This window comes from Uranotaenia lowii, unplaced genomic scaffold (genome assembly GCF_029784155.1).
Source record: "Uranotaenia lowii strain MFRU-FL unplaced genomic scaffold, ASM2978415v1 HiC_scaffold_373, whole genome shotgun sequence".
Lineage (NCBI taxonomy): Eukaryota > Metazoa > Arthropoda > Insecta > Diptera > Culicidae > Uranotaenia > Uranotaenia lowii.
In genome coordinates, this window is record NW_026598282.1 from 1 (window position 1) to 19,107 (window position 19,107).

The 19,107-nt window shown below is 34.2% G+C and overlaps 2 protein-coding genes across 2 annotated transcripts; both read right to left on the bottom strand.

Moving 5' to 3' along the window:
• Positions 1-7,038: 7,038 nt before the first annotated feature.
• LOC129760027 (uncharacterized) lies at positions 7,039-16,289 on the bottom strand. The gene is made up of 5 exons (XM_055757607.1): positions 16,211-16,289; positions 15,832-15,977; positions 11,725-12,519; positions 9,992-10,151; positions 7,039-7,863 (listed from the first exon to the last, which is right to left on the bottom strand). The coding sequence occupies exons 1-5, from the start codon at positions 16,287-16,289 to the stop codon at positions 7,412-7,414; spliced, it is 1,632 nt and encodes a 543-aa protein (XP_055613582.1). The 3' UTR covers positions 7,039-7,411.
• Positions 16,290-17,874: 1,585 nt separating this feature from the next.
• On the bottom strand, positions 17,875-19,107 carry LOC129760028 (uncharacterized). Its single transcript, XM_055757608.1, has one exon. It carries the CDS (start codon positions 19,105-19,107, stop codon positions 17,875-17,877), a length of 1,233 nt encoding a protein of 410 aa, XP_055613583.1.

The following is a 19,107-nucleotide window of genomic DNA, read 5'->3' on the forward strand; positions in this document are numbered from 1 at the left end:
AAAACTTAAATCCTACAAAAATGTCAATAATCAAATGCAAACAAGTGACGTGCATATCAAGTTATTAAAAAATCTTTGTTTTTTTTTATTTTGTAAGGACTGCTATCTTATGATGATTGCCAATCTAGAAATAAATCGTGAAGTTAATTTAATTTGAGATTAACACCGCGAACCGCGGGCCGCGGGTTGCTCATCCCTAGTTTAATAGGTTTCTTTGGAAGAGTTTTATAAAACATACAGAGTGCGCCATCAGGATGTATGCAAATCTTCAGTCGATTTCTAAAATAAATAAGTTTTTGCCAGGATATTTTATGCCATTTATTCCGAACCAGATTTAGAATAAAACGTCGATTAAATAAGTGACCACCCCCAAATGATGAGCAAAAGGCGGCTCATTTGGTTATTGGTTATTTCAGATCATAGACTAGCTTGAAATTCGGCAATGTTTTTGTTGTGCTGGCGTTAATTTTACTTTTGAAATATTTTCAAAGAAAAAAAGTGTGGTACCGTTAAATTCTGAGAACGAGGAGGACAGTTCAAATCATCATTTTTTGAGACAATGATTTCAACGGTAAGCACATACAGTTTTCACAATGAGTTTAACTTAAACCTTTAGTGAAAATACATGTCGAAATGCTCAAACAATATTCTCACAAATGAATCTGAATACAAAAAAATGCGGAAAATGTCAATTCCTCAAACTGGATTGCACACTTCTTCGGGGAAATTTTCTTTCGTAGCTTAACGCGGACGAAAAACACAAAATCTAGGATTGGTTCCAATATTCCGCCACGACTCCGAAGGAATTAATTTCCTTCCAAAATAGCACATCACAAAGCATCGTAAATAAATTTGTTTCCCTTAATGCCATTTTTCGTGAGTGGGCGACTGCTGCCGCTTTGGTTTGATACTCACAATGAACACAGACAATACAGTCGATTTTCAGCTCGTATTTCAAAATGGTATTAATTATTGTTCCGCGGCTAAAAATAATTGAATGCAAATTATCTTATTTACTACTGTTTTAAGGATAATTGGAGTTGTAATTGTAGCAAAAACATTAGGCCCTTTTTGAAAACCAGTGCCAAGAAGGCAAAACAAAATCAAGGATTCTGCAAGCTTTTGCGTGCGGCATCTCATTTGCCAAATTTTTGTGTCTTCTTCTCACGCCGGGAAACCGATAAACATACTCATTCGTTGTTTTTTTTTAATAAAGGAAAATTTCAAACGTCGGTTTAGGTTTTGGTTGACATAAGAAGGATTTAGACTTCTTTGGCTTTAGGATGGCTCCCAAGAAGATTACGAACCCTCTTGCATCCCATATCCTTCCAAGTTGTTTATTTAGTCTAACAACTGAGTGTTGTCGAACGTTTGTATTAAAGATTTTCCTTTCGTCGTTGATTTGAGAATGTTTCTCTGACATGACTTATAACTACGAACAAAGAAATTTACTCAATTGATAAAGATTGTTTATACTTAGAAGATTTCCATCCTGAAAACATTTCCTATAAAAATGATTAATTAGCTTGAGAAAATTTGCCATTTTTGACGTATAATTTCCTATAATTCTGATTCATTCCGAAATTTTCGTGAGTGATCGAGTAAACTTTTCATGTTTTAGCTTTTTAGTCTCATGTTACCACCTTTTGATTATTATGTGAAATGAATATGTGCTTCAGAACGTAAAAGAAGCAGATTCAAAACTTTAAGAACAGCTCAAGATAATTATAACATTTTAATTTTTTTTTACTTTTACGACTAGTATAAGATTTTTATACTGTTTTACTCAAAAACTGGCTCAAAAACTTAAAATTAAAAAAATTTAACCTTCTGGCTAACCAAGGAACCCAAGACACTTTTCGGATCAATGCATCGAGAAATGGCCGTGTAAAATCTTCTCAAGCTCGCTCACGGTTCTGTGATGATGTTGTAAAAGTTTCTTGCGAATGCCTCGAGGATGTTCTAAATATTTTCGACAAACTGGCGTATGTGGGTGTGCATCACATTTTGACACCGATGTTCCGTGGGCCATCTCCAATCCTAGATGGGAGACTGTGAAAGTGAAACTTAACTCAAACCGGATATTGGCAGCGCTATGTCAGCACACCGACAGCATCCTTTCAACAACGACGGTGTAAAAGTTTGGTTTGACTTTCCGGTGATGTATGTAGCTGGTTCTTTTTTATCTATTTTGCTTTATAAAAAATTCATGCCAGCAACAAATTTGAAGCAACAATTCATGAAACGCTTTCAGAGGAATACTGTTTAAGTGACGGTCTATGAGACTGAATCGACTTGGGTCATTTTTTAATTTCTCTTACTCTTCAGTCTAAAAAGCTTTGTTTTGGTTAAAAACTCATGCATGATTTTTTGCCGATTTTTAAATAACGTTTAGATGAGTTCCAGATTTCACATTCAGATTTCAGATTTCAGATTCAGATTTCAGATTCAGATTTCAGATTCAGATTCAGATTTCAGATTCAGATTCAGATTTCAGATTCAGATTTCAGATTCAGATTTCAGATTCAGATTTCAGATTCAGATTTCAGATTCAGATTTCAGATTCAGATTTCAGATTCAGATTTCAGATTCAGATTTCAGATTCAGACTTCAGATTTCAGATTTCAGATTCAGATTTCAGATTCAGATTTCAGATTCCGATTTCAGATTCCGATTTCAGATTCCGATTTCAGATTCCGATTTCAGATTCCGATTTCAGATTCCGATTTCAGATTCCGATTTCAAATTCAGATTTCAGATTCAGATTTCAGATTCAGATTTCAGATTCAGATTTCAGATTCAGATTTCAGATTCAGATTTCAGATTCAGATTTCAGATTCAGATTTCAGATTCAGATTTCAGATTCAGATTTCAGATTCAGATTTCAGATTCAGATTTCAGATTCAGATTTCAGATTCAGATTTCAGATTCAGATTTCAGATTCAGATTTCAGATTCAGATTTCAGATTCAGATTTCAGATTCAGATTTCAGATTCAGATTTCAGATTCAGATTTCAGATTCAGATTTCAGATTCAGATTTCAGATTCAGATTTCAGATTCAAATTTCAGATTCAGATTTCAGATTCAGATTTCAGATTCAGATTTCAGATTCAGATTTCAGATTCAGATTTCAGATTCAGATTTCAGATTCAGATTTCAGATTCAGATTTCAGATTCAGATTTCAGATTCAGATTTCAGATTCAGATTTCAGATTCAGATTTCAGATTCAGATTTCAGATTCAGATTTCAGATTCAGATTTCAGATTCAGATTTCAGATTCAGATTTCAGATTCAGATTTCGGTATCGATTTTCGAACGTTAAATAAGTTTTTTGGGGGTAAATTTTTCCACTATCAGTCAACTTAAATAGCAAAGACGACTATTTATTTATGATCCAACGTTTCGATCCTTATAGGATCATTATCAGGGACTGTAATTTTATTATATGTTAACGCAGTTTTATAAATAAGTTCAATATTATAAAATCGCTTACCGAAAAAATGTGGTCTTTTTGTTTTGGATTGATTCGGCTGATCAGATAAAGCTGTTACATCTGTTACAATATTTAAAAAAAATGTATTGTTCGAATGAATGTTGTGTGTTAACTTACTGTGTACGAAGTTTTGCGGTTGAAAAACCGTTTTGTCTTATAATTTTTGGATTTATATTCACCAGCATTTAAAAGTTGTCACACAGTTTACACTTTCACTTTCCAACTGATTTTGTATCTGATCATGACGAGTGTGTATTAGGTGGTGTCTATTACGTGTTGTTGGGTGTGTGTTCCTGTATTTGTGTTCTAATGTTGTGGTTTAACTTTTCTTATGCTGCATATTGGTCTAAAAATATTTCCGTAAGAAGAATGTATGTTTTCGGTGTCTTTTTTTTTAATTGATCGCGTTTTTTGTAGTTTTTATGTGGCAACTTTCAGGATATTGTAACAGATATACAAGACAGCTTTATCTGATTAGCCGAATCAATCCAAAACAAAAATACGACATTTTTCGGTAAGCAATTTTATAATATTGAACTGATTTATAAAACTGTGTTAACATATAATAAAATTACAGTCTCAGATGATGTGCAAAAAAGTGCAATTCGATTATTTTTGTATATTTTTGTGACTTTTTGTTTCATGTTTAAGTCTTTTTTGTGTCATTTTAGGTAAATTTTTTATTACCGTAAAACGGGGCTTGATCAACATTAAATTTTTTCCACATAATCATCAATAACTAAGTCCAAGGTTTAAATGTATTAAAACTTTTTCTACGTTTAAGAACCTACATGTTGAATTTCAAATTGGGGAAAACTTGGTTTGTTTTCAAAAACTTCCAATGTAAGTAAAAATGTTATTTCAAAATCTTGATTTATCTATTTAGTCAAAGTCTCGCTTACAAGCACCCTTCCTGATAAAATCAAAGCTTTTAGAAGCAGTAGGTTAATTTATGTGACAGTTCAATTTTTTTCCTTAGTAAATTTATAGTTTTGGTGTAGCTTTGTTGCATTTTGAGGTATTTTTTTTTTAAATTTTAAATATCGGGACATTTTTCAAGAGTTAGCTAGTCTACACTCAACGAATTCGACACATTGAGACTATGTGTCAGCCTATATAGATTTTTGCAATTTGTTTTCCAGTTGAAAAATATGTGTCACTCATATAGCTAAAATCACACATAAAAATAAAATGCCTAACATAAAATGTGCTAGATCGATACATATAATTTAAAAAATTAGACACATAGATTTTAAAAAGTAGCGAAATGGGTTCTATGAAGCTTAAAAATATCATTAATTAGTTAATTATGACTCAATTTTGTATTTTAAAGGAAGGTTTTGAAAAAATAAATAAATCAGTGATCGATTATTTTATACATTATATTTTACAACATATCATTTCTCTTCATTTGCGAACAACTTTTAAAGCTTATTGACTACCTTAAACACTCATGGATTGAAATCCGTTTTCTTACGGAACAGTTGTTTTCTCCCTAACGAATGCAATTTAATTGCGGGGCCATCTACATCGCTGATGTTTAATATGTTGTATTTTCCTGTTTTTGTTGTAGCCTCGAACGCAACAAAATGATCGTTATATCCTCCAACAGTCCACTCAACACAAATTAAATATATACCTTGACAATCAGTCAGTATGTCTACAATTTCGAATAACTGAATATGCGCAATTTCTGTCAAAGTGACATAGAAGCCTGCTTTGAACTCGGTCCCCTTATACTGCATAGAATGTGAACTTTTAATATTATTAGATTTCAATGGCAAAGGTAAAGGTAACATTTTGAAGTATAGTTTGTTTTCTAAATTGCAACATTCGAAATGGTCAGGAGGATTTTGAAAAAAAGTTGTTTTGAATAAATCATTTGCAAACTGCAAACCTGCCTTGATACAAAGGGTGTAACAAATATTTTTTCTGGATTGCATCACATTACAATATTGTTTAAATTCCTTATGTTTAGCTTCAAATCGAAAATTCATTAATTTATTCACAGCTCCACTAGCTCTGATGACTGTTCCGTAATGACAAAGAAAATGTTGTTTGGGTTTAAGAGTTTCTTTAAATAACTCTCTGTAAAGTCGGTGATGTTCAGCGCAAAGGAAATTTAATTCATTTATATCATTTTCAGTGAAAGATGTACTAAGTATCTTATCAGACAATTTTGTAAGAATTTTCACAAACTCCCACACAGGGTCTTCTAGTGAAACGAAGGATCCCACCATAAGGGTAAAAAAATGCATAAAAGCTTTAGTTTCACTTGCTGTTGCTCGTATAGAAACGGATTTTCCTTTTTTGTTGGGGTGAGTTATTTCACCCAAATCCGGCATTCTTGATAATGATGAATCTAAAGCAACCTTGCAAAATTGCCGTTTGTTATTATTAAAGTCATTTAAAGAAAAATACCGTTTTTCGTATATCAAATAATTAAGAACATTGATCAGAGCAAAACTACAAACACCTCCGCTGAACATATCGTGCATTGGGTCAACCGAAAGGTTTTCAACTGCGTGAAACGAGGGTAAATTGTTAAAAACAGAATCAGTTTTTATGCCTGTTTCAGAAGGCCTATTTGTTTCGACATCTTCAGTATAACATTGCTTAGTACGTAAGTATTCAGGGTATTCTTTAGTATCAACTTGGCATTGTGACCGATCGCGCTTGCAAAACCGGCAATAATAATTTGCGTTGAATGTCATGAACTGTAGCATGTTGTGTAATGCTAAATTGTCTCCTTGTAATAGAACTAACACAAAGCGAACATTGAGTATTTTGCCATCGGTTCTAAACACCATGATATTTGCTTCGATATTTTTGAACTCTTCTATTAAATACTTAAACAACTTATTCAAACCTACTTCACTAATATCGGTTTTTTTAATTGCAGATGCTAGAAAAATGTTACGAAGTTTACATCGAAATTCTTCAGGGATTGTTGGAAATGAATAGTAACAGCCAGCTATTACATGTTTCTTATTGTGCGAGCTAAGAGAATCGTTAATTTCAAATTCATCACAAAAAAATGAAACGGGAATCAATGTTTCATTTGGATATTTGGATTTCACATTGTTCCAAACAAATCCATTTACAATGCTGTTAATGGTATCACAGTTTTCTAATTTTACAGTGTTTTCTATAGTTTTTACAAGTATCGAAGGACAATTAAAAAAAGATCTTATCTGGAACTCAATGTCAGTTCGTACTAAATAGTTGAGATTTTCATTAAAACGGTGTGTTTCGTTACATGTGACAATCTGATCATTTTCTATTGCAACTGTTATTGGCAGCCTGAATACATTTATAGATTCCAAGCGTTTAAAAAAACGATAATCCGAACTAATTAACTCAAATGGATTTTCCAGCTTATGCAAATAACCTTTCAATTCATATTCCACTTGCGCAGGGCAGGATATGGATGGAAGCAATTCTTCTATTCTCTGCGTTATTCTTTTGTTCATTCGACTTACATCTAACTGAATTTGTCTTACGTCTACTCTTGAAAGATTGCTTTCTCTATGTAATTCCAGAGTGAATTCAACGGCTCCCTTCTGAATGTCCAAAATCGTGGATAAATAGCGTTGAGTTTCCGGGGTGGCATGACTATTTTCATCAGTTGCATCGTTCTCAGAACAAACTGCTGTGGCAAATTGTTGACTCGAGTTCATATGTTCTGGGCTGCGTGTAATGATTTCACTTGTGTTTCTATTACTAGTGTACGAAGCATCGTGCGCCATAGCGTGGCGTTTAAACGTGTAAAAGTTTGATGCTATTTGTTGGCAATTCTTATATGAACATTTGTATCGATATTTTATCGGAGTTTTATGAACTTCTTTTAAATGATTGCAAAATGCAAGTGCTGATGTGAACTCATCACAACAGTTTTGAACAAAACAGGTAAACATTATGCCTTATCCAATATACGTCTTAATGTTTCTATGCACTCATACTTTTCCGCAACGGGAATTTCGTACACATACGATCTGATGAAATTCCACACCAGCCTGCAAACTGGTGAACAATTTATTCCGAACACAGTAATGAACTTCACGAATGCGTCTACTGCACCAGCAACCGAGTCGATACGGTACACGATATCTTTGAAATGCAGTTCGAATGTACCGGTTAAAGTCCAGGCATTTTCTCCGCGAAATAAAAGCTTTGGTGTTGGCGGAAATCCGAATTTGCCGTAAGATATTTCCCTTTCTGCGATTTTCTGGTCCACTTCTTCGTCCGTCGATGCAAATATAATGATGTCTTCTTGTGCGAAGACGACAGTTGGCTTGAATTCTCGGGTAACTTTAGTAGGCTTGAAGATATTGTTCAACAGCAGTAAAATGGAACAGAGTTTTACATCTATAAAAAAAATTAATATAATAAGTCAGACTTCTTACTGGTAGCTTAAATAGAAAAAAAAATATATCACAGATCACCCAAATTTACCCAGGAACAATAATAAAACGATTCTATAAAAGCTGAAATTTGATTATGAAACTTCAAACATTTAATGATCCTGAAGTTTTAAAATCTCAGATCTACCTTAGAAAAAATTATAAATTTGTTCTCCAAAACTAATTCGAAAATCTTAATCGAGATCTGAATCATAATTTGAATACAGCGCCCGAGAATTGTAACAAAAAGGAGCAGGATATCTACCGCAATTTTACAGGAAGGAATAAAATTCAAGGACCTGTAATTATCAGTGTGCAAATCAACCAAAAGCTCCTGTAAAATTACGGGCCTTCGTTTTACGTTACGTTATTACGTTTTCCTTTCTGATTCAAAGTGGGATGCCAGGCGCTGTGGATTTCTAATGTATGTACCTTTGAAAATTTTTGGACTGTCATTTATTTTTACAGAAACTGACCTGTAACAAAAAGGAGCATGACATTCAACCGTAGCTTTACAGGTCGAAAATAAATTACGTGTCGTTTAATTACACGACACGTGATTTTATCGACCTGTAAAACTACGGTGAATGCCATGCTCCTTTTTGTTACAGGCCATTTGCTGTAAAAATAATTGATTTTAAATTTAATTTTAAATCAATCAGCTGAAAATAATGTGTTTTTTAGATTACAGGTTAAATTTTTTATAGGGCAAACGTTTTCAAGTACACGTAATAGTCATAATTTTTTTCTGTGTAGACTCTGAAATCTGCAAGCTAGATAAAAATTCTGAATCTGCAATTTGTAACCGGGATCGAAGAAAAGTCTTCATTTGCAATCACATTTTAGATGTAATTTTCAAATCTGAAATCTGAACCTGACAACTAAATCTCAATCTGCAAATTTAATCTCAATTCTTAACTTTTATCGACTTTAACCTAAGTCTTAGCATTTTGTTTTAATTTACAGATGGGTGTATAAGAAAAGATTCAGTTGCCAGATAAGTTAAAGAATATGAATAATTTTTTATAGGAAAATGTCAAAAATTTTACTGACTGCGCTGTGCGCTGACTAGAGTCGGTAACGTATTGGCCTAGAAAGCGGGTGGTTGCGGGTAACTTTCAAATAAAAATTTGCCATGTTCTTTAACTTCTCTGACTAAAGCCTTTCATGATAATAGTCATTTTCAACAAACTTAATCTGGATTCTTAACTTGAGATCTGGATCTAAAATTCGAATTCACAAATCTGATAGTGATATTAATTAACAAGCTTCATCGGCATTCTATTAGAGATCAGAAATAAGAATCATAAACACGAAATTTTAATCTGAATCCGCTTCCAGATTTTGAAATTGTTTCCTTTAAACATATTCGAAATCTGGTAGAAATCAAAATTCAGCATTTTAAAACCGAAATCTGAATCTTAATTTGTAAGATAAATCTGATTCTGATCTTTGAATTGCAAGCGGAATTTTGAAATTTGATTTTAACTGCAAGGAAATAGGTATCAATCATTTGAATCTGAATTAAATATTTGAAATCTTTATGTGTAAGATTCTGAGATTCGCTGTTTAGTATGAAACCTTATAATGAAATTTGAAATCGGGATCAGGAAATTATTTTGAGATTTGAACCTGAATCTGAAGTTTTAGAATGACAATAAAAATCAAAATGTGAGATTCAATTGGAAATTTGATATCCACTAAAATCTGAAATAAATTTCATTCAAAAATCTTAATCTGCAAATACCAAATCTGAAAACTAAATATTAAATCTCAATATGCAAACTTAAGATGGATTTTTAATTTAAATCTGAATCAGAATTTAGAATGTGAATCTGAATCTGAAATTTTAATTCGTAAGTTGTTCGGAATCTAAGATCCGACTCTATAGTTAAGTAGGTATGTAAGTCCAAAATATCAATTTGAAATCTTGACCTTTTCCCTAAATTATAATCCGTGCTGGGATCTGATTCTTGAAACTGGTCGGAAATGGAAATCCGGATCTAAAATAATAATCGTTTACAAAATGTTTTTAGTGCTTCACCATTAAAAATTTCAAAATTATAAAAATTCAAAATTAGAAAAATACTTACTCGAGTCAGATGATTCAGAAGTTAAGTGGTACAAGAGATCTTTCGATAATTCGTCATTGTACTGTCTATTCAGATACCTGGTCAAAGCTGGTATAAGACGTTCCCATTTATTGAAAGCATCTGGATTGCCGTTTCCCAAAAGTCGAAAATCGATATCAACCTGAAAAAAAAGAAAATTTCATTACTGTACAGTAAAATCATGAAGATCATCAAGACTTTTAAAACTCAACATAAATATGATGTGAATTGTTCTCAAAATTAAAAACTGATAGTTGAAATTTAAAGTTTAGTAATAAAGACAAGCTCCATGATTTTTTTTATAAGTCTTTGAAGCTATTCATTTATTTTTTTAACTACACGCTATTAAGTGTGAGTTGAATTTCACATAGCCGAAAAATCGGTAAATTTTATCACGTAAGGTTATCTGCACTTTCCGGCGACGTTTTCAGAAATCTGACTCCTCGCTCAAACTGATTTGACAGCTATTCGAAGTATAGTATGATTCTAGTATAGGGAACGCAACACCAGGAGCCCTACCTCCGCACTTAGAACATCACAAGTTCCGAGGACAAATGTCGCTCAGGCGCAGGTTCCCTGGTAAGTTTCTCAATATTTCCAACAGTTCGAATTCTGCTGCCCCGCTTGCCACAGATGTATCGGACTACTGTGGCGAATTTCTGACCGACATGATCGAAAAGGCCGTGGACGACGAATTGCAGTTAAAATCCAATCACGTGTGGAACCATGGATCAGTTAGGACGAAACTTACGTATCGGTGGCCAAACTTCCAACGATGGACCAACGGACCGTGTTGGCTGTAGCAGTTAAAAGGGTTACCGCATTCATTCACGGTACCGTGAATTGTTGGGCACTTTTGTTTACCGGATACTGTGTGTTCCGCCGGCTGTTTTTGTCGGATGATGCAGTGGTAACCTGATAATATGAATAAATTTAGAAATCCGAAATTGGGTAGTTGAAACTTCTGATCTTCATTTACCTATACACTCCCGATTAAATTTCTTGTTAACTTGGCCACAACACGGAACATCGTTTCCCGATTTCTATCGAACAGCTCCGTTGATGTTTTTGTGTAAGATAACAATTTTAGTCTTGTTTTGTTTTCGTCTTGTTTTGTTTTCAACCAGCATAGTGGGGCAGAATGAATTATTTCGTTCCAAATAATCGCACTTCTCGCAATATTTCATTTCAAATAAATATGCAATTGAAATTTACTTTCAATGCTCTTAAGAATTCAGATTTTTTAGGTATTTTTGAATTGAAATAGTAGCACAGCTGCGCCAAAATAATACATATTGTTTTAAATTGCAGATAATAAAGTTTTGTTAAAAAATTGCTTAGTTGTCATTCAATAAATGTTTATGCTGTTATAATATGTAGTTTAGTGAAAAACAAGCTGATAAGAATTATTATATTTGCTCATTGATCTTGAATTTATAGTTTTCGACTTTGGTCGTAGGTGTTAATTTCCTTGAAAAAGTCATGATTTGTGTCATGTTTTTTGTCTGTTTCATGTTATATTCGTGAATTTTAATTTCAGTTTAATAAGGATTAATATATATATTGTCATAGAGAGTTTTGATAAAATCAGTTTCTATTTTACAAGACACGAATGCCGCAGAGATGGTAAAGTGTCTCAAATAAAACAAAAAAAAAAAAAAGTTTCTATTTTACACGTACCCCCTTTTTCTTAGAACATAGAAATGAATACTTACCAATTGAAAACCGTATTCATCGCCGTAGTGACGAAATTCCGCAGTTAAATCCAAAAAATTCGAAGATTTACAAAGTTTGGTTCGTCTCTTTGGAAAAGAAATGTTCCATTTGTCCAGTGTGGTTGTCCACGGCTTGGAATATTGTTTCAACCACAAAACTGCATCATTGACGAGAACGTCTACCTCTTCTACGGAATCGTTGCTCACAGGAGCAAAATTTTTTTGATGAAGTTCTTCTAGCTTTGCTCTTTTAGCTCGTTTTTGCTTCGTATTTACTATTAAATTATAAAGTTGGCCTCCCGGGTTCTTTTTCGAACCACCTCTTGGGATGAAATATTTGTTGGCAATAGATTTTTCGAGGGGGAATACCGTGAATATTGCAGCTAGGTATTCTTTAAGAATACTCTCGTCAGTCCGGAAACCATGATCGAGATGAAATTTGGCAATGAAGCAGAGGAGCTCTTTTCGGCTTTCTACAGAGAGCAAACCATAGGTGCTGCGCTTAATTATGCATTGCCCACCTTCCGTTTTTTTTAGCAAGTCCAGAAGAACCTCCGGTGTAAATGGTGATCGATGCGAGAACGAATTGAACGAAACCTTGAATGAAGATGAAGGCTCGTCGTTATCAGGCAATGCTTCCTGCTCCCTTTGATGTTGTGGGATACATGTTTCATGTTCTTCTTGAGCTTGCTCGATGGATGTTTCTTGGCAGTTTTCAACAAACGGTTCAACAGTTTCCTGGATTTCGGAACAGTTTTCGACGTCTACTGCTTCGAACGTAATAAAATCGTATCCCTGCAAAAAATGCAATTAAGACACTTATATTCTAAAAGAAGGTTTAAGAACTTTTTGGCTGAATGAAACTATGATTTCCCTCTGAAGATGCTATCAAGTAGCTTGTGAAATAAATAATAGCTTCACTTCAATCGATTTTATAATTGTTAGTCACATCGTAATTGCTAACCAGCATCTGCAGGATGAGAGTGTTGAAAAAAAAAACACGCTTTGCACCCAAATGAACTCGAACGTGTTCCAGCTTTTGAATTCGAGTAGATAGGCCGGCAACTGCCACACGCAGAGAAAAATTGGATTTTTTAACAAAACAAAACTGACTTTGATTAAAATATTAATTTTATGGAATCAAACTCCTGTTTTCCTTAAATCAATGAATAATGGTTTTGATTCAAATGAATAATTTTGAAAGAATTATTTTTGTTGAATTGAATAATTCTTGACTTAAATTTATAACAAATTCTTTGATTCAAAAGAAATTTGTTCAACTGCATATTTTGTTTGATACAAAGTAAATTTTTTTTCGACCAAGGAAAAAATATTTTCAATGCCAAGGAATAATTGATTTAAATTAAAAACTTCGAAATTAGGAGGTTCTTTGTTTTGATCAAGAAGAATTTAAAACCGAAAAATCGAATTAAGTTTGGTCGATCGTTCTAAAGATCTAAACAAGTGAATCAAAGTTAGTTATATACGAGGATTAAGGATGAAGAATGGTGTTAATAAAAGAGTGAATATTTAAGATTTTCTATAAACACTTGCATTGTTATAGGACCACGATTCCGCCCCAAATCCATTTGGGAATAATATTTCAAAAGTAACAAAAATCAAACAAATTTGTGATAATTTATACCCATTATTGCAATAATCTATTCAAAATCAAATTTACATTAAATTTAAATTTAGATGTTTAAATTTTCGGTATGCAACTGCCTTGAAAACAGACGATAATTACAAAATTTAAACGTTCATTGAATCTACCTGAAAACTAAGCTTGCGGTTGAAAAATTTCTGAACTGATTTCCATGCAAGTATCAATAAAAAATTCCTCAGGCCTCAGGCCCCTCTCCATCGCTGACTTGGATGCCACTGAAGACTTTCATTTGTTCCGATGACTTTTTTCTTGTGGATTCACACTTTGCCTACATGGTTGCCTTATTAGCTCCCACGGACGACAGCCACTTCATCATCGTACGATGTCCTCTTGCTTCAACTTGAACTTCCGACGGATTTGAGAAACGACGATAACGTCCCGAAAGCGAAACATTTTTGTTCATTTACATGGTGCATTATAAAGTTTTAAATCTGGGGAATGCTTTACGTTGTATAAGATTTCAGACGTAAAAGTAAAGAAATCTGTAAACGGACATTATAAGCTCACCAATGAGCATAAGAGAATTGGTTAAACGTCTTATTTAAACATTATTTGGACGATGAAATTCCACTGTTAGTGCAAATTACTAATGTAGATCTTTTTTTCATTCACATCTCGGAACGGTTCTGTCCATCTTTCGTTAAATGAAATTCTCCAAAAGATACAGATTTTAGCATATTCTGCCAACAACTCGGTCCTCATTCTCTACTATTAAAAAAACAGTTTTTAAAAAAAGTTCTACGAATATTAACAAATATAACAGACTTACACAAAACGTCTGTGTCTTCAGAATCCATCCGGTACTCCAATTTAAACATTGATCCGCAGGTTTCCATCTTCTTTCTGGGAGCACAAAAAACTGGAAGGTCATCAAAAATTGATCGTAAATTGAGAAACGATATTCCATCGTCGTGTGCAGTTTTTTTTTCTGAAAGCCTTTGCTGAGGGATTATGCCGTGTTAAAATCGTTGTCATGCCAAAAAAGCATTCAATTAGAACTTCCTGAAAACAAAATTTACTTTCAAATTCTATTCCATTTCCTAATTTTAATCACAACACTCATAAAAGCTCCATTTGAGTTTTTCATGAACGTGGAGTAATGTTAAAAGGTATGCTTACCGAAATGAATCTTTTTAAAATTATTTCCCTGTTCCTCCGAACTGCGCGGGCGAAAACCGTCCAATTTGAGAAACGTAAACATAACAACATCTTACTACACGAATGCTTAAAATAACTCACGAGTCATATTATTTAAACGCAGAGGCGCAAAAAACTCGTATTTCGTTTTAATGCGGAAAACGAATGTTAATGTTGACTGAAGTCTAATTTATATTTAGTTAATGTAAATTCACATGACATGGTTAAACACAATATCAAGTAATTGTCAGTGCTGCCTAGAATTCAACCTTTTGAATTTACTTAAGAAAATCTTCAAGTTCCGTGACACTTATTATTGATACATTCAAAATTCAGTTTTGTTTATGATTTATCATTATAAACTTTAGATTAAAAATCGAATTCCGTGTCACGTAATATTGTTATTATCAATTTCTTGTGAAAAATTACATCAAATATGATGTAAATAAAAAGAATCTTCATATATGACGGTATTTTACATCAGAAAACCGAGTTCTGTGTCATGTAATATTAGTGTGATCGAATTTCAGCGTTGTGAAATGTTTAATTATTTTTTATTTTGTTGAAGTTGACATGAACAGAGATATGATGGTTCCGTTTGATCAAATACTTTTTGCGATTGTTAAGCGTCTCCAGTTTCGTCTCTCTTAGCATTCCAGCAGGAACAGCTATGTGTAACGATAAGTGTGTCTTTTGGAAGGCAAGCTTGAGTTGAGAACATCATGACTAGCTCCATCCGTTATCACCCGGTAGTCGACATCGGTGTACTGCATATCTGAACGGCTGTCCTGAACCTCCCCGTAGTAGATGAGAAACCCGATGCTGATCAGCAAGTGCATTCGGAAAATTTTTGATTGTTTGATTACGTCTAACATAAGTGAAACATTCTGTCTAGCACACTCTATTTGCACACAGTTTTCATATCGCGGACAGCCTTCTATAGGCCAGTAGTATAGGGTAATTTCTTAGTCTTTGGTTAGTTTTTTCGCTGATTTGATTAGCTTTTGATTCTGAATATCATTTTCAAAGAAAGTTAACACTAATGAGAAAAATTCGGGCATATAGTCTTTGCCACAAGCCCTTCCCACTTGCGCTGGCCCGGGAAACGGTGCGCAATCCAAAAGTAGAAAGAAGAAAAAGAATACGGACCGAACTAATCTCGTGCTTCACTGCAGATTCGTCGGCAATAAATGGGTCATACAGAGGTTTCGAAAAGAAAACTAGCAGCGCACTCAAGGTCATCAGCGTGACAAACAACTTGGGATTATTAAAAGTCACTAATTTCCTGCCACAAAAACACTTACCTGCATTTGACGCCAATCCGAGATTCGTCGGAAAATTTCTTCCGTATTCCATTTGATTTCCGAGCCTGACGAAGATGAGGCAAAAAGGTCCACAATTTCGTCTCGAGATACCTCCCCTAGCCGCTTCGCGTCAATCTGGTTTCTTCCTGAAAGAAAATAAAATCGATATCGAAAATTAAAACAAATTTATATTTTAAATCTATCAACGGCGTGTTCGTAAACTGATTTTTTGGGTGATGCATCGATTTTTTATTTGGTAAATGTCAAATCACCTTCCAATGCTTTTGCATGCAGTTTGTTTGATTTACGAACGCCAGTATCGATAGAAAAATCAACGCAATACAAAAAATCAAATTACGAACACCCCGTAAATACTTACCAAACACTTCCAGCGCTTCTACCGGCAGCTCCATATCGTGCAATACGATAGACGCCAACTTTTTTCTCTCGGTCGCCATTTTGAACAAAGCAGAAAATTTCGGGTACGCTTATTTGTATTCACCCATAATTTTCATTTTTACCCATATACATGCTAAAGTTTTATTACATACATTGTATGTGCAAAACATAATAATTATTTGAAGAACATAAAATTTATGTGTAGAACGATTTGAAATCGGTATGTGTATGATACATATACTCTTTAAGTGTATATTTTTTGCAGTGTACGACAAAAGGCTAAAAACCCTATCTAATGGTAAAGTTTGAAGAAAAAATGAAAAGGGAACAGTGCGAGGGCCTTGAGAATTGATTGCAGGCAAAATTTATGTTTTTCTTTCGTTGTTAAAATTTTATGGTCCATCTTTCGATTTTAATTGTTGTGAGGCCGAAAATACACAAACTGCCTTAGTTAATCAATTTCTATCATTTTTGAATATCACGAAGGTGTTTTGTATCCTTCATGATCAAGAAAACTCGTTAAAATAGTCAAAATAGAGACTTCAATGTTACCCCAAAGCATTCAATTCTAGACCAAGACGAAATCGATTTTTAAATCAAATTTAAAGTAGTTTAATCAGTTTCTGCACACATGTTTTACGTTCATAGGAGTCCTGTACTTATTTTAAAAATATCAAACATCCACATTCCCCTTAACAGAAAAAAAATCGAAAAATATTGAAAAAAGGGATCTATTTTACCCCGTTTTACGGTACATACGTTTGTATTTTTTTTTTTGTTGTTTTTGTTTTTTTTTGTGTTACAATTATGTTTTTTTTTGCGTAATTTTTGTGTTATCTTTGTGTAAATCTTAAGTAAACTTTGAGTCATTTTTGTTGTCGCGTCTAACGCTTAAAGAACCCCAATCTCAGCTATAGAATTTCTTCTTAGTTGGCTTACCCATCTGGAGCCAAATCAAAGACCTTGATTTTGTATAAATACCAGAAAAATTTCCAACTACAACTTACTTGTATCAAACCGTCGCGAGAAACCTTTACTCGAATAAAAAGTCTAAAAAGTTCAACCAGTGATTTCTTCATCGGAAGTGAGAATCCTCCCACGGGGACTCTGTGCCAGTCTCGGGGAAAGAACTCTTTACAGTTGATGAATCTGCGACTGATGAATGTAGTTTAATTTAGGACGTTTCGGCTTCTCAGTCAGTTGAAATTTTATTGAAAACAGCACATTTACTCAATGTCCAACGTTTCGGCCATGATCTGGGCCATCATCAGGGAAAATGTATAATTTATTATAATCGGATGAATAATTTTGGTGTTTTACATTCTAAGTTGATCGACTTACAGAGTGTGTACTGTTTGTGTCTGTTAGATTTTTAATGGCTGGATTGATGTTGGATTTTTTCCGAACCTATATTGTTTTAAAATAGCTATAAGTTTTAATTTGATTTTGTGTTGTTGATTTTTGCGTACATACCAGAATGAATAATAATTCAAACACTGGATTAATCTAAACTAACCACTTTTTGTGTCTATTTTAAAAATGTCTGTCTCCTAGCGATCACTTCTTGATAACTATTATTTTTACTTGTAGTTGGATTCTGATATGTGTTTCTATTGTGTTGGTGTGTTTGTGATTTTGGGTTGTTTATGTTTCGTTCGGCTCAGTCGGTTGGTGTGGTTTTTTCCCCTTTCGGATTTCGGCGATGGAGAGGAGTCCCGCGTAGATGATACTCACACCTTGGACGTCCCTGCGTGAGTTAACTGCATGTGGTTCGGTGGCTATGTGGAAACACTCGAGCATGTCTAGTGTGTGTGGGTTAAATGTGCGATCAACGATGTTTACATTCTCCAGATTGAAGCGATGTTTATATGTGATGCAGTGTTTGAGAAGAGCGGTTTTCTCTCCTAGCTGTACGACTTCTGGATCGGTGTACTCTCGGCCAGTCTTTAGCAGCTTCTCAAGACTGTTCACATTTGATTTGTGCCCATATATGCGTTGTTTCATGCTATTGGTGGTTTTTCCCACGTATCTCCCAGGGCACGTATCGCATGGAATGGAGTAGACGCAGTTGTAAATTTGGGACTTCTCTATCGGATCTTTTACTTTGCTGAAAAATGTTTTAACGGTGTGTGTATTTCTGTCGGCAATTCTGATCGCTGGATATTGCTTTCGTAGATCTTTGTTGATTTGATGACTTAGACCCGGTATGTGTGGTAGAGAAAAGTATGTGATGGGTTTGTCGATGATTGGAGGCTGTGGTATTGGCGGAGGTGCTGGTGGCGGGGCGGGTGGTGGTGATGGTGGTGGCGGTGATGGTTGTGGCGTTACTATTGGTGCATCTATTTTGGGTTCCTGTTGTTTGTTTTGACTTGGGTTTTCGTTTTGTATTATACGATGAAACAGGCGGCTTATGAGTGTTGGTGGATAGTTGTTTCGCTTTAGGAGATCGTATACGATGTGTTGTTGTTTTGATTTTTCCATATTGCTGCTCAGTTTGATGACTTTTTGGATGAAGTTGGCAGCTACATTGATTTTCTGGTGCATGTTGTGGAAAGACAGAAAGTTGAGCATTCTTCCCGACGAGATAGGTTTGCAGTACCATTCCGTATCTAGCGTGTTGTCGTGATTTCGGATAACCGTCATGTCCAGGAAAGGGAGTCGACCATCGATTTCTTCTTCAACAGTGAATTGGAGATGTACATCATACTCGTTGAAGATTTTGAGTGTTGATTGGATTTTACCGTGTGGTAGAATTAAGAAGAGGTCGTCGACATATTTTTTCAGAGTGATGACGGGGAAATCTAACTTTTTTATGCTTGTGTCTAGTAGTGCATTAAGAACTATATCAGCCAGGATAGGTGATAGAGCGCTTCCCAT

Excerpts from the sequence above, each read along its gene's own strand:
- LOC129760028 (XM_055757608.1), bottom strand. The coding sequence starts at position 19,107 with ATGGGAAGCGCTCTATCACCTATCCTGGCTGATATAGTTCTTAATGCA.
- LOC129760027 (XM_055757607.1), bottom strand. The coding sequence starts at position 16,289 with ATGGCGACCGAGAGAAAAAAGTTGGCGTCTATCGTATTGCACGATATG. Across the intron at positions 12,520-15,831 it reads CGGATTGGCGTCAAATGCAG|GGATACGATTTTATTACGTT; the intron begins GTAAGTGTTTTT and ends CATTTTTTGCAG. Across the intron at positions 7,864-9,991 it reads TTCTGAATCATCTGACTCGA|ATGTAAAACTCTGTTCCATT; the intron begins GTAAGTATTTTT and ends TTTTTTTTATAG.